This window comes from Fistularia commersonii, chromosome 29 (genome assembly GCF_037954325.1).
Source record: "Fistularia commersonii isolate RoL2024-O1a breed Wild chromosome 29, RoL_Fcom_v1.0, whole genome shotgun sequence".
Classification (NCBI taxonomy): domain Eukaryota; kingdom Metazoa; phylum Chordata; class Actinopteri; order Syngnathiformes; family Fistulariidae; genus Fistularia; species Fistularia commersonii.
In genome coordinates this window covers 4,416,117-4,431,832 of record NC_141312.1, presented here as the reverse complement: position 1 = coordinate 4,431,832, position 15,716 = coordinate 4,416,117, and the positions used below count along the sequence as shown (strand labels likewise).

Genomic DNA, 15,716 nt, shown 5'->3' with positions numbered 1-15,716 from the left:
CGTCATAGTATGTGTATGACGTCATAGCGCATGTAACTGGTGTGCTGGGAAGGGTGTTCACAAACACTGCGAACATTGTAAAAACACTGTATATTTCAAACCCCACAACACCCTGAGACAAAAACCAGTGCAATCCAAGGACAAAACAGGCAGAGACAGAGATTGTGGCGTATCCTGTCATTGGCACTGAGGATTGTGATGATGTCTACATTGGAGAGACCAAATAACAAACAGATGGTCCAACACAGCAGAGCCACTACTTCAGGACAGGACTCTGCGCTCAACCTACACCTGAAGGACAAGGGTCGGAGAAGGCAGGTGGTTCGAGAGAGGAGTCAAAGAAGCCGTCTTTGTCAAAACACAAAAAACATCTGTGAACAGAGGAGAGGGCTTCAGACACAATCTTTCACAAACATGATCAATACCAAGACGGGTTTGCAGACCGGGCCCATATGCACCCTCCAAACAACCAGGAAAGAGTCACTATCACTCCAGTCCGAGGAAACTTGCTCCTTTTTCGCAAAGAACGACACTTCTATTAGCATGACAACCCCCTTGGACGTTTTTTTGTGCCAAGCAACTCTTACATTTACATAACAAGCCAGTATAACCTAGACCCTCACAAAACTTTGCCAGGTATATTTGGAAACTCCCTACAGATCATTAGAACTGAAGAAGCCTCTCGGGCGAGGGTTGAAACACCTTCGTCCTCAGAAGAAATCCAAGTCCAGTTGCTACGACAAGACGATTTCAACAAGAATTCACCATGACCTGTATGACCGAGAACCTCCACAGACATATTCTTTTCATCTATTGTAATTATAGGAAAAGTAAGCACAATTAATGTTTTAACATTTCTGATCAGGATCTCATCTGTCAAGGATTATTTCCAGTTAGATGGATGCACCTCACTTTGACCCGGAGAATCATATCTTAAAATCCACCTAAACCAGGAAAAGTAAAGTTGATGAGGGGTATTTGGTGACAATGACATTTTCGATCACATTTGTGATATAAGCAGACTGAAATACAAATGATATGCCGGTCATGCCTCTTCCAGTCCCCGTAGAAACTTAGGGTTTTCAGACTGTCTCTGCTTGAGCAGATGTTATGCCTTAAATCGTCCTGTTCCTTCACTGGCAGAAATGTGTGATCCTGCCATCTTTTGTTTTCTTCAAACCGTTCCTGGGATTTTATTGTGACATTTTCACCCCATTAGGAATCAAAATTTTACCATGAAGCTTATAATCAATATATCTGTAACAATGTTGAGATAGGTCAAAGTCACAACAGAATCCAAGTCTTACCTGAAAATCATCGCCTGTAGTTTGCAATACAAGAAATACTGATACATGAACTTTTGTAGTACTGTTGGCTGTTGTACTTTTAGCTCTTGTCTTGTACTCAAGCAACTGAAACTAAGACATTTCTCCTTTAGACAGCTTGAATTCCCTGTGACCAAATCATTTCACACAGGGAGAAGACTTTGTCTTTCGTCTGGAGATAACTTTGCTACAAACCATTTTACGCCTGAGAGCGTTTCCTTTAAGTAGTCAGAAATAGACTTTCAAATTGCAAAATTTCTCCCCAATAGTACTTTCACTTTAAGCTTTTTATATCTCCTTCACCAATTAGAGTACCCTGCATGTCACCAGAGAGTGTGTCTGAATTTTGCTCAATGTGTGAATCAAGCTCCTAGTTCTCGATGTCCAGAATCTCACGGGCTCTGTCTTATTCTTTAAGTTGAAAATGTGGTGTTGGAATCTTTTCTTTTTCAGATTTCCTGGCTTGCTTGTTCTTGCAAAATGTTTAAAAAGTGCATACTTACAGTATAAATGATCAACATCCTCAGACTTAAAGTTTGGTCTTTGTTTTATATCTAGGCACGCTGCTTTTAACCTGTTGTCAAAATTGTCCGTGATTAGATCTCTGGCAACACTGTGGACTCTCTCTGAAATCCTTTGAATACAACCGTGCAAGAAATTCACTAGCTATTCCCCAGTCCAGACACGTACCGTATAATACAGTGTTTTATTGTTACAAAGTGTTGTTCAGAAGAAATTAAGGATTGACTTCAAACCAGAGATCATTTTGTTTCAATAGGATTTTTGAATGCCTTGAGAAGACAACATTATTTTATTGCATTTGCCTTGAGCATGGTTTTTGTAACTTTTGGATTTTTTTTTTTTGCCATTCATTTCCCAAGTAACAAGAGACTTATTGTTACAAAAAACAAAATAATCAGATGTCACACATGCATTGAGGAAAACTAGGTTTGGACTTTATGGTGCAAAAAATTCTCTGAAACTGAGCAATGTGTGGAATAGTGGTTATGATACTGAACAAACTTCCATTTTTGTTAATTATCAAATATACTTATGCAGTGAATTATTGCCATGATCATTTTGAGGATATGTCAAATATGCTAATATTTGATAGTCAATAGATATTACCCATTAAAAGGGATCTGTAAAATAGAGCAATTATGTTGAACTACATAAAAAGTTTTAGAAATGTGGTTGATCATACTCACAAACCAATCTCCCAGTACTTACAATGTATTATTTTAAAAACTTAATATAAGAGGAACAGCACTAATTAGACGATTAGGAGAGAAGGTCAGAGAAGCCAGACTGAGATGGTTGGGTCATGTACAGAAGAGGGATAGTGAATATATTGGTAAATGGATGCTGGAATTGGAGCTGCCAGACAGGAGGTCTAGAAGAAGACCAAAGAGAAGATTTATGGACATAGTGAGAGAGGATATGAAGTTAGTTCGTGTGAGAGGAGGATACAGAAAACAGGGTTAGATGGAGAAGGTTGATTCACTGTGGCAACCCCTGAAGGAAAAAGACGAAAGGAGAAGAAGATTTTAAAATCTTAAAATATTTGAAGTAAAAAAAAATCCCACAGAATCACATGTATAATTTGAATGTATGTATAAAAAATAATGTTTTTGAAGCAAATCACACTGAGCACAATTCACTAACTGTGCAATATTTCATAACAGCTACATGTACAATATTTTTCATACTCTTGTGCACTCCTTATCTTTCACTTGTTACCTAAGACACCTTATTGCTTTCACTTCTTACTTAAGACACTTTATTGTTCATTTGTATTTCTTATTCTCCCCTTTTCTCTATTTTTTTTACTGTTTATACAATTTCTCTACTATTATTTATTATTGTTATATTTTTCATTGGGTTAAATAAAGTTGTCCACATTCTTATTCTTTAAGTCCAGCTGTGCTCTGGGTCTGGGGTTACAGATAACATGACTCACTACCTGTAGTCACAACTGAGTGAGCGGTTAAGACACTTGTGATGAGATGGAGAAGAATCGGTCGTGGGTTCCTCCGGTCTGAACCTGAGTTCAAGCAGAATCCCTCTCCGATGGACAGCGAACAGCCCTGATGTTCCGCCTGGGTGGCCCTGCAGGGCCACCCAGGCGGCGCTGCAGGGCCATCCAGGCGGCGCTGCGGGGCCATCCAGGCGGCGCATGCTGGAAGAGCAACATCCAATCCCGTCATGCATTGCGGTGCCCGCCGACCTGAGCGCTATCGATGCTAGGCTAGCTGCCGTTAGCAACGGTGAGCGGACATGTTGTACCGACCATTCCATAAATAAACATCGTTATAAGCCGGGAATCGGGTATTGAGGGGAAAACGCGGATCTTTCGGGAAAATGGATGCCGTCAACTTGTTTAACAATGAGGTAAGTGTCTCAACCGCCTTGGAGAAAAGCTTATCCTAGCAGGTCAGGCGGCGCTGGTCGTGAAGCTGTTCTGCACAGAAGTTAGCCGAGCAGCACAGACCAGACCAATGGGCCTGCTTTGCCGTTGGTGAACTAGGTGGACATGCCCATTTAATCATGCAAGCGTGAAACGGGGTTTGTGATCGTGTCTTAAAACCTCCGGGATGAGACGCTATTCCGTCTTTAAGCTAGCTGTGCAGGGCAGCACACGACGGAAAGTAAACATTAGGTCGCAGCACCAACGTTGGTGTAAGTTCTCCTCCACTCGTCACGTTTGTGTTAGCTTGAGCCCCGGCTACTACTAAGATAAGGAAGTTGGTGGCCGATAAACTTACACCTTTATTTTTAATAACTGCTGTGTCCTGTTCTTCTCTGTGGCGACTGAAAGGTGCTATCTGTGCCCTCCTTGTTTGTGGGCTTTCCGGTTCGAGCAGCCGCCCCGGCCGGGCCGCCGCTGACCGTCACCATAAACAAAACCCAGCAATTATACTTAAACATCCAAGAGATGAGCAGCGGCTGTGACTGCGTCTTGGACGTTTGCCTTTAGACCCCGGCTAAATTAAAACACGCTATGAAATAGCAAGAGTGTAATGCTATATCTTTAGTGATGGTATGTTTTTTTTACAACGTTAGTAGTAATTCTATTTTGTGTTAAGTCCATATACGCCATACCGCCCCTTTGGTGCTTCAGTGTACCAGGGGCGCACCTTTCCGCTGTATACTGATGTAACGTTATTGTTCATATGACCATATGTCTTATAATGAATTATATGCTATATTGATTAGTATAAAACCTTGTAAATGCTGAAAACACCAGATCGTTATTTTCACATTTCTGAAATCCATTAAGTATTGGCAGAACTGGTAGCTGATACATACCTTGTACACAATAAAAAGGAAGTTGCACTGCATTGTACATTTACTCAATGTATTGTACTGTCTTTGGCTTTATGTCACAAAAGATTTGGTTTCAACATTTTTTTTTTAAACCCAAAGGGAATTTGTATTCATTGATGGCAAATATTGATGCGGGCAAATAGTGCAGAAGATGACAGCTAAACTAAGTGAAACAGAATCAATGATCAGCCGCGCTTTAAAGAACAATTCATGTATTTTTCAACTTGGGATCAACAGGCTTTGTAAAGACTTGCGTATGGTGAGGTCTTCCAACTATAATATGCTTTTTATGTCAAGCTGAGAATATTATTATCATTGTGTAATGTAGTTTCAGGTGCAGTTATTACATGCATTTTGTGTCTATTTCGGCCAGGCTTGTAAATGTAGCAAGTCAATGCCCCCATCTTTAAACTAGACAACAAGAAACACACAGCAACACTGCTAATTCCAAAGCATGTTTTACCTACCTACAGATAAACGCTTTATGGAACTGGGAAATGTGTTACATAAAAACTTGCATAGGAGATCAGCTCATAGTGAACTGTGCCGTTGTGTGCATGGATGAGGCACCAGGAGCCTCACTCATTTAGCAGCCAGGCTGGTCCCTTCGATATGGGGGAAAAGGCTGTGGTGTAGGATTTCTTGTCCTCTTAGAATGTCAGTGGATGTTTTTATCCGAATGGTCACACTAAATACTATCGCGTGCATTACATAGATATTTTGCTCGTGGTAACTCCAGCATGTCTCTTTCCCCCTAAGTTAATTGGTCAAATTGTCACAATGTGATGCATGCCATCATCATGTATGGTTTTAGCATTTATTGATTTTTACCCCCTCGCTGTCTGCGAGTAGCAGTTGTTTGATAACTCTTTCGTACCCCTCGCACTATCACTTTGTAAATGGTCATTGTATTGATACGCACATATGTTCTCTAGTTTTTGCACATTTACAAAGTCAGTGTTATTTACACAGTTGTGTTAAGCTCTTTTGCTAAATGTCTGTGGAGGTTCTCAGTCATCCAGGTCCTGGTGAATTCTTGTCAAAGCCCTCTTGTCGTGGCAACTGGATTAAATTTCTTTCTTGGACTTGAAGAAATTCAAGTCCAGTTGCCACAACAAGAAGACTTTGACAAGAATTCTAATGCTGAATCTTGCTTTTTTTCACTGGTGATAAGTGTTACAAGAAATGTAAACACATTTTCTTAATCAATTAATAGCTATGTGTTTGATAACATTAAATATATTCCAAGTGTGATGGGAAGTTATTAATGATGTTAATTTTTTCAGTTTAGAATAGTATTACAGAATGATGCTATTTTTTGTTTTTTATAACAAGGATGTCTGCTTCACTGACACCAAAGGGCATTGACAGACACAAAAATACATTTCTATTTGCGTTGACCTACGCAATCATTTCATCCAACAAAGTCACTATTTGGAAACTAATGGATCCAGTCGCCTGGCTGTGGGTGGATTGTGTTTTCGTCCATGTGGTTTCGGTTTCACAAGTCTATATTTCTCTCATCTTCACTAGTTATTCTCATTGATGGACTCCAAGCCCCCAATATCAAGGGCTAAGATGATCTCCATCACCAAATCAGCCATAAAAGCAATGAAAGTAAGAGAAAAAAAAAGAGCATTCATCAACTTTGCTTTTTTGTTGTTTACCTGCCGGAAGATATTCTCGTGAAGATAACGTTCTTCTGTCTTTTCAGCTCTACAAGCATGTGGTACAGATTGTGGAGAAATTCATTAAAAAGGTAATACAAACATGGTTACTACTTGGTTTCTATTCACCAAATGTCCAATGATTCCATGTTTTTTTTTTTTTTTTTACTCTCTCCTGCTGTCTACTCTAGTGTAAGCCTGAGTACAAGGTTGCTGGACTTTACGTAGTGGACTCCATTGTTAGGCAGTCCAGACATCAGTTTGGACCAGACAAGGATGTGTTTGGTCCAAGGTTTACCAAGAACATTACAGGAACCTTTGAGAACCTCTGCCTCTGCCCTGTAGAAGACAGGGTAAGGACAGAACATCATTGAAAATGTATCGTGACAAACGTTAGTTTGAATGTCACAAACCATAGGGTTTCAGTCACCGAAATTCAAATTCGGTTCGAAAGCTACAGTTTTTCATTTGTCCCTATTCTAGAGCAAGATTGTGCGGGTTTTGAATTTGTGGCAGAAGAATGGTGTGTTCAAGATTGAAGTTATTCAGCCACTCCTGGACATGGCAGCTGGTTCTGGCAGTGCAGCTGCACCCTACACAGGCACTGAAGAGCCAGGTAATTTTTGTATTTCGTGCATAGGAGACTAAAGTGTGTCCAGAAGCCAGACTATTAGATGAAACATTGTCAGTTTTTTTTTTTTTTCATGGTTGTGATCAATCTTCTGAATGTTCAGAGTAACAAATGTTTAGATTAAAAACATCCACGTCTCACTTGTAAACAGTAAAATTAAACACCACATTTTTTATGTTCATATCTGTTTTTTAAAAAAAAATTTTTAAACAACCGTTTGAAAACATCTGATCAGCATTTGTACATTCAAGTTGTCTTTTCACCCAGGCTCCTCCCCACCCCCAGCCAAAGAGCCAGTTACTGCCGTAACTGTCAACTCCACCATGGCCCCTGCAGCTCAGCTGCAGAGCTCTGATGCCTTTGCCGCTGTGGCACAGCTCTTCCAGTCCTCACAGGGTCAGCAGGTGTGTGTGAAGGGCGGACTGGAATTAAGTTTTACCACATTGATTTTGTATTTATCAAATCTGCTTGCAAGTTTTCTTTTTTTTTTTTGTGTGTCACTAAAAGTACCCTGCCATTTGGTTTTGTCAGCTTCAACAGATGCTCCAAAATTTCCAGCAGCAGCCAGTCAAACCTGAGACAACCGCTCAGCCTCCAGCCAATGCGATTCAAGCCCATGAGCAAAATGTCACAACTGGCATGAGCATGGCAGCCCAGCCTCCGTCCCTGCCCATCCTACCCTCACAGCAGATGACGGCCTTTGATAAGGTTGCGGAGAGATTACTTTAACAATCTGTGATGTTGACCGTTTATGACTTAGGCTGTTCATTGCAACAATTTGACTTATTGAGAGGGACACGATAAAGCTGAATGATCTCTTACACGTAGCAAACATTCTCCGTTCAATGTTTTCAATATTCTTCACCTGTCCCTTAGAAATTGCTTGACCGTTTCGACTATGACGATGAACCCGAGGGTGGCGAAGAAGGGAGGAAAGAGGAAATGTCTTCACAGCCGCAATTGTACGACCTTGATTTATAACACTCTCCACAATGTTTGTGATTCCAAAGTTGCAGGCGAGGTCATTCAAAGCCAATTAAAAGTTATGAACGTAATGATTTATTTTTATTACAGTATGCAACAGCCACCAGCCTTCCCTCAAAACATGGAGCATTTTAAACCACCAATGATGAACATGTCTCAAGACCCCTCACAACAGGTATTAAGATTTTTTTTTCTAAATCAATCCACTTTATACTTTAATCTTTGCTACCTTTTTAAATTGAGCATCTGATATTGTTTTGATATAAAATGTGACGTATATTTTTTTCCAACAGTAGCATCCTACTCATTTTTTATTAGAGATTTAAAAACCTAGTGGATAATTTGCATTACAATTTTTGCGCATCACCTTTAGACTGCTTTGCCTTCAATATATGAGTTCAAAGGGATTGTTATTATATACCAAGGTAAAATAAAGTGATTTCTTCTGACAGGTTCAACATTATCTTTGTTTCTTTCTTTAAATAGTCAAGTAAAATACACATAAATATAACACTGCTCATATCATTGATCCGGCTTAGGTTCCGCTCCCTCCCAATGGGCAGCTCCAGGCCTATGGTTTACCCACAGGACAGGGTTTCCCAGTCATGATGCCTCCTGTGGGACATGCTCTACCAGGGCAAACCCTTCCTGGCCCCACTGGGCCTCCGGGCTTCCTGGGCGGCTACCCGCCCCATAACGCGGCCCAGCCACAACAGGTAGTTTTTGAATATTACATGACTCTTGAAATGAGTTTGAAGTTTGAATTGATGCTCAATTGTGGCAATTATTTCTTGCCTTTGGTTGTTTTCTATTGTGTTACTGGTGTTTCACAATACCATCGTGAGTAAAATTGCTCATCAGTCGTAACCATTTTATTAGGATTTGTCAGTCGATATGGACCGTTCAGCTATAAGGGAGAGCAGACATGGTCAAAGGTCACACTCGGGCTCCAGGTAATCTGAAATCTGTTATTTGTCTAAACGGGCCTTCCCTATAAAATGCAAATATGCTATCATTTATGGGGATTTTTTTCTTTTTCATCAGGTCCCCAAAACGAAGGAGGTCACGGTCTAATTCCAGATCGCGTCGATCCAGGCACAGGAGATCCCGCTCACGCTCCAGAGACCGGCGCCATCATTCCCCACGCTCACGCTCACAAGAGCGCAGGGAGAGAGAGAAAGAGAGGGAGCGACGGCAAAAAGGCCTTCCGCCACCCAAGGGTGAAACACTTAGCAGTAAGTACTAATATATATAGTCACGGTGCTTCAGGGAGGTGGGCTAGGCATGGATCGGTTTGCTGTTGAGTGTTCAACAGCAGAAAGAGCATCCAATCGCTCCCAGACCACCTGCATCACATTCCAGCTACAGCATGGATTTGAAGTGACAGTAAATGAGATTGGGAGCGTTTGAAGCTGACTTTTTGTCAGCGCTTGATAGTCAACCATTTGTGCTTTTTACTATCGTCAAACATACTGAGTCCCTATATTCAGTGTTTTGTTTTTCTTCCAATGCTTCTGTTGTGACAGCAAATGTGTTCAGTTCTGCAGGACGAACCAAGTAGGTTTGGTTGTCAAAAGGCCTTATTTGATTAATGTGTTACACCACATTGAAATAGAAGTTCAAGTCAAGTTTAAAATAAGAACCTGATTTCCCTCACAAGGAACAGCTTGATCTGTGTCCTTTTCATGAGGATGGTTTTAATTATTAGACTTCAATTTCTTAATACTGGAGTGATAGGGGTTTACCATCTTTCCCTCTGCCTGAGACAGCGACGCCCAATATTTAAATAATATCCTCCTTTTGATTATCTTAATATTTTGTTGAATTTCTTTTCTTTCTCATTGTCAGTTTGCAGCACAACTTTGTGGGTGGGCCAGTTGGATAAGAGAACACAACAGCAAGATGTTGCGTGTTTATTGGAGGAATTTGGCCCAATAGACTCCATCAATGTGAGTTGGACCAGTTGCATTTCTTTTCTTTTGTCTTTGAATGTCAATGTCAATTTAACCATAGTGTCTTCTGTGGTGCCTAAAGATCTTTGGGTCTGATGTGGAATTTTTTACCAGGGCATAAATTATTGCTCTAAATGAAGATCATTTTTGTAATTATAGGAAAGTAATTGTCCTTCTGGAGCGTGTTTAGAACACTGCATTTATCAGTCAGCAAAATCAAATCAGCACCACATTGTGTATTTCAAACAAATGAACCGCACAGTTGTATTTGCATGAGTCAGCGCCTTCTGTTGGTGATTGCACTCATTGGAAAATCTGAGGAGCTGGGTGAAATGAAATCTGAAAAGACAAATGATATCATTAAATCATATTTCCACATCCTCATCTCTAAGTTATGTTTTTTATTTTGGCTAGTGTGTGTGTGCCAATTTCATTTGCTGTGCAAAATGCCAACATTTGGTACTTTTACAAATCAACTAGTCTTCCAGGCGCTTTGTTCTGATTTTGTTGATCACTAAAAAGAATGATTCTTACTCCAAATTTGTCTATTGTAAGTTTTTCTGAACAACGCGTGAACAACAAAGTGTTGAGCCCAAACTCTGCTTCCTTCCATTTTTTTTTTCCAGATGATCCCTCCTCGTGGCTGTGCCTATATTGTCATGATACACAGGCAAGATGCCTTCAGAGCTCTGCAGAAGCTCAGTCGCGGGTCTTACAAAGTTAACCAGAAAGCTATCAAAGTGAGTGCAGAACACAGGTATTGCATAAAAAAAAATCTAGCAAAAAGAAAATAAACAGAAAATGAATCTGTGATTTGTTTTTCGTTAATTTTTTAACAGATCGCATGGGCTTTGAACAAAGGAATTAAAGCGGAGTTTAAACAGTACTGGGATGTGGAGCTGGGAGTCACCTACATACCTTGGTCCAAAGTCAGGGAGGACCAGCTGGATGAACTGAAGGAAGGAGGGATACTGGATGTCGACACGCTATCACCAGGTAAAATTACTGACATGTTAAATGAGATGAAACTCGATCTTCCCACAGTCACATTTACAGTGAACTCAGAGAGTTTGATTTCCAATTTCATCGTCTACCTTTGTTTTTATACATTTGATGATTGCTTACACTGAGATGTGATTTATCATAGAATAATTGGTTGTGTTGGGTATTTACTATTCTAATATTGAATGGCAAACTGTGTGTCTTTTCTAGCATGGAGTGTAGTGAGGAGGAGTCTTGAGAATCCTGACGAACTCACCCACAACGGAGGGTCTGAGACACAGCAGCCAGAGGAGGCACACATGTTACCTGCTGCTGCTCCTCCTGCACAGGTAAACAGCATCCTATCCGAAACGAGTCTGATTCCCCTCTTGCATAAGGATGCATGAATAAATAAGATCTCATTAATAAAACAGGACTTAACACAGACCCTTTTCAATGGAGACCTGACTCGGGTTTTTTACAGTTTCTGTAAGACCAGTGAAAACCTCTACACTTTGTCAATAAGTCATATAACGATGAACTCCATTGTCTGTCAGATCATTTGAGTCATTGCAGAAGTCAACCAATAGCTTAATTTCTGCAATTTGTTTTTGAATATTCCCAGGTTCCCCCCATGCAGCAGCCAATGGTCGGTGTTGGTTCTCTCCAGCCTCCGGTCTTTCCTGGTCCCATTGGCATGCCTCCGCCTTCCTTTCCCCCAGGTGTCCCCCCTCCTCCATTTATACGACCTGGCTTCAACCCTATGCAGATGCCTCCAGGTATGACTGCCAGCAAACATTTTCTTTGTTTGAGTTAATTCACCTCCTTTTGAGACTCAGTTGCCGGGATATATAAAGAAATCAAACCTAGTCCAATCTTGTTTTGGCAAATACACCTCAAAAGTGCATTGCTCCTTCCTGTGGTTGCATCTGTGCATTTGGTCCACATCAACAGACCCTTTCCGCACATTTTTTCAAGCGGGAATTGAAATCTCAGCATAGCTGGTCTGTGCGAGCCATTGGAAGCGACATTATCAAGTCAGGTGTGAAGTGACAGTTGATGCTATCGTCTCGTGAAGCCATTCCGTAATACTCTATGAGCTTTTGCGTAATACTCTATTCTCAGATTGTTTTCATTTTGGGTTAAAAGTTTGGGTTGCTCCCGCTTTAAAGTTTGTTTGGTCCCAGATATGCTTTGATTTTATTAGTGGTGAACATTGTGTTTATTGCTTGAGAAAATAATTGAACAAGAGTAATCTGTTTTCATCGGAGTATGTTTAACCCAGATCTCGTCTTTCAGGTTTTCCTCCGCCAGGTGCCATGCCTCTGGGTCCCCCACCCCCTACCAAAGGTGCAGGTGAAGAAATGCCACTGATCCCTGCTAATATGGCTAGCAGGAAAAGTGATGAGACTCCAGAGTGTCCAAACTTCTTTAATAACCAGATGAGCCCCATGGGTCAGTTCCTACATCTCTGGATTTATTTCCCTTCATAAAACATTTTTTCTGGCTGTTAATGGATACCTGATACTAAAGTTTAGCTTCTTCAGAGCAGGATATTCTAAATGTTATAAAATGGGCCAGGAGCTTTAAAAGTTATAAGATATACTATATATCAGGAAACTTATAAACAGATAGATTTTTTTTGAAATAGTGAAAACAGTGTGAAACAGTTTGGATTGCAGTGGCTTGTATTTTTTTTATTGATATTACAATTGCATTTAAGATGTTGTTCTTGACCGAATAAGCAGCGTGAAAAGAATAACACTTAATCCCTGTTTCTCTCATTAGGTACCCAGGTAGGTGTACCCCCCGGTGGTCCTCCAGGAACCATCCAACCTCCCACCGGTGGCCTGCTCGGAGCACGGCCAGGAATAATTCCACTTCAGCGTCCTCCCGTTCCCACACCGCCACATATGCAACGTTTCCCTCCACCCCATGGGCCACGCTCCCCGCACCCCACTATGCCCCCTGTGCCCCCACAAATGATGCCCAGGGGTCCTCACCCTCCAATGATCCACCATGAGCCGCCGCCACCTTCAGGAGGCTTCGGGATCCCCCCTGCACACAATATGAGGGCACCTTTCCCTCCTCATGGGCACGGCCCGCCTCCTCAAGGTCCTCCACCTCAAGGTCCCCCACCGCCTTTTATCAGACCAGGTGGTCCTCGTGGACACGAGGGCCCGGAGGAAATGGAAATTAGACCATTCAGGGGAGACAGGCCTGGGTTTAGGGACCGAGAGCCGGAGAGGGAGAGAGACTGGGATCGAGAGCGGAGTAGAGAGAGGGATCGTGGCTTCGGAGGGGGAAGGCGCCCGTTTGGCGATGGAGGAAGAGGAGGAGGAGACAGAATGGACGGGAGGGACAGACTCGGCGGTTGGCAAGAAGATGGGGGCGATCACCGTGGAGGGGCGTGGGAGAGGGACAGAGATCGGGACAGAGACAGGCGGGACTGGAGGGAGAAGCGAAGCAGTCTTGATAGAGACAGGGAACGAGGGAGGGGGGATGATGGGGACAGAGAGCGGGGGAGAGGGGAAGCGGGGGAGCGTGGAAGGGGGGAAGGAGGAGGCCGAGAGCGAGTTAGGGGAGCTGATGGAAAAGAAGGAGAAAGGCCAAGACGATCAGAACGGCGAGAGAGGACCACGCGATGGGACAGGGATGACCGATTAGCCGAACTGGAAAATATGGACCGATTTCGGACCTCGGACAGCAGCGAACAACCTTGTGTGAACCCCGTGGTTTCCATGGAAACCATTAAAGAACCAGGTGTGGAGACTTCTCAAAAGAAAGCAGAATCAGAACCTTCAGCTCCAACCCCAGAAATAATTAGTATCGCTTCAAAGTCTTTGCCCTCTGAGCCTCTTCCTTCAGCTCAGAGCGACGCTGTAGAAACAAAACTGGACGCAGCGTCATAGACTGGACATTTGTTCCAATTGTCAGAAACTCCCGAGAGACTGAAAACTGTTTTTTTGTTTTTTTTCCTTGGGGAAGGAGTAGTCTGTCCTAATACTGTCTCAGTCCCAGTTTAACTCTTAACTACACTTTGTCAGATGATCATTGATGGTTTGGGAGGCAGTTTATGGAGCTCAAATATCTCGTACAACAAAAATTTGAAAATAAGAAAACTCATTCATAAAAATGCCTGTAGTTGAATATTGGTTTTCAGTCCTCTTCACCTTCCATCTTGTTGACTGAATCACAGAATGGAGTGCTTGCATGTTAGTTTAGTTCTGTCCATAAGAGGTGAATCTAAGTGTAGCTTTTTTTTTTTTTTTTTTTTTTTTTTACTCAACATTGTAGACGGCAACTCATTTTGACTAAGATTATTTTTTTTTATGTCATGAATTGTGAAATAGTTGGCACCTTCAGCAATGTGAAGATTTTAAAATGTTTTAAATTTCCCACCAAACGTCAAATATAACTGGTCATTCAAACTAAAGAAACCCCAAAACAAAGCAACGGAGGCATAACATAGGTATTGTGGCTGTTACAGAAAAGAAGGATATACATTTGGATGGAGTCTGAATGTTATGAGTAAAGCCTAGTATTGAAGACTGTCCAGGTTTAACATTTTCATCACGTGCACATTTACTGTCTTTGAAAAACCTGCACTCTACAGTTTTATTTATTCTTTTTATTTGTGTAGAAATTGTAATTGCCTGCATGGAGACTGCTGCAAACAGTTCTCACAATCTGGCTCCAACTAAATGACATGATTGTGTATTTTACTGCTTATTGGGATCACACCAGATTCCTTGTGAAAATGGTAACACTCCTAACATTCATGGAATTGTGAATGTGTGACATTTTGAATATATTTCACTGACTTAGACCTCAGCAAGGCAGAAAAAAATACCTATGCTTCACTCTTATTTCACTCTTATTACTACAATTTGGTGATGGAAACATTAGATAATTATGATGTTGAATGACGTGTTGGTGGCAACAGCAGCGTCTCAGATGAAATAATTACTATGAAGACATTTTACCATAATATAAATGCCAATATGAATATTTAATAAGAGGTACTTCAAATATCTTATGTTTCTCCCATGAAGGAAAGGCAAATATGCTTCAGTCTACATTAAACAACTTTGGACATTTTAAGGAATCAATTGTTCTGCCAAAGATATAGCTAGATACCTACGATGAGCGTAAGAGGACTGAACATTCAAGTGACCCTACACCTTAAATAATGCATTAATTTTGGCTTGTATAGCACCTGAGTGAAAACAAGTTGCCTGTTATGGTGAGAAAAATAAAATGGGACTGACATGGATTAGAACGGATTTGTGTTTAGTAATTTGTTTATCATTTTGTTGTGCAACTGAGAAAGGTTTTTTGAATTAGTTATAAGCACTACCGTTAACCATCTAGCCTCTTGTCTTTCAAAAAAGAAAACAAAAGTTTCAAAATGTCAGTTTCCTTGAAGATGGTCTGTATCCGATGTTAAGTTGTTAACTGAAGCCCATATTCTGCAAGCCTAACTCTTGTGCTTGAATAATTTAAACACAAACCAGACAAGTTAAATGATTCAATCAAGAGTATTTGCAGGGGACAAACTTGCTGTAAATATGCTTACCACTGATGACTTCAAGGTGTAATAGTAATTGTTTATAATCTGTTACTCGTTTATGAGAAAAAAAAGTTGGAAGGAATGACAAAGGCCCTTTGCTTTATGTTTTTAACTCCTAATGGTTTGAAAATTGACAGATGCATCTATGATTTGTTAAAAATACAAAAGACGTGGACTTCAATATTTCAACCATAGGAAATTGTTTTTAATAAACTATTTTTGTACCAAATTTGTTTGTGGAAAAAAAAAATTTATTCTGTGCGTATCCCTTGTCCA

At 41.0% G+C, this 15,716-nt stretch overlaps 1 protein-coding gene across 1 annotated transcript; it reads left to right on the top strand.

The window, feature by feature from the left end:
- Positions 1–3,574: 3,574 nt before the first annotated feature.
- Positions 3,575–15,669, top strand: scaf4a (SR-related CTD-associated factor 4a). Its single transcript, XM_086176944.1, has 19 exons — positions 3,575–3,716; positions 6,186–6,269; positions 6,367–6,411; positions 6,511–6,672; positions 6,803–6,935; positions 7,218–7,354; positions 7,482–7,658; positions 7,827–7,912; positions 8,025–8,109; positions 8,474–8,650; positions 8,814–8,887; positions 8,979–9,169; positions 9,783–9,883; positions 10,513–10,626; positions 10,726–10,882; positions 11,099–11,217; positions 11,493–11,646; positions 12,167–12,322; positions 12,656–15,669. The coding sequence occupies exons 1-19, from the start codon at positions 3,687–3,689 to the stop codon at positions 13,777–13,779; spliced, it is 3,306 nt and encodes a 1,101-aa protein (XP_086033070.1). The 5' UTR covers positions 3,575–3,686; the 3' UTR covers positions 13,780–15,669.
- Positions 15,670–15,716: the final 47 nt, after the last annotated feature.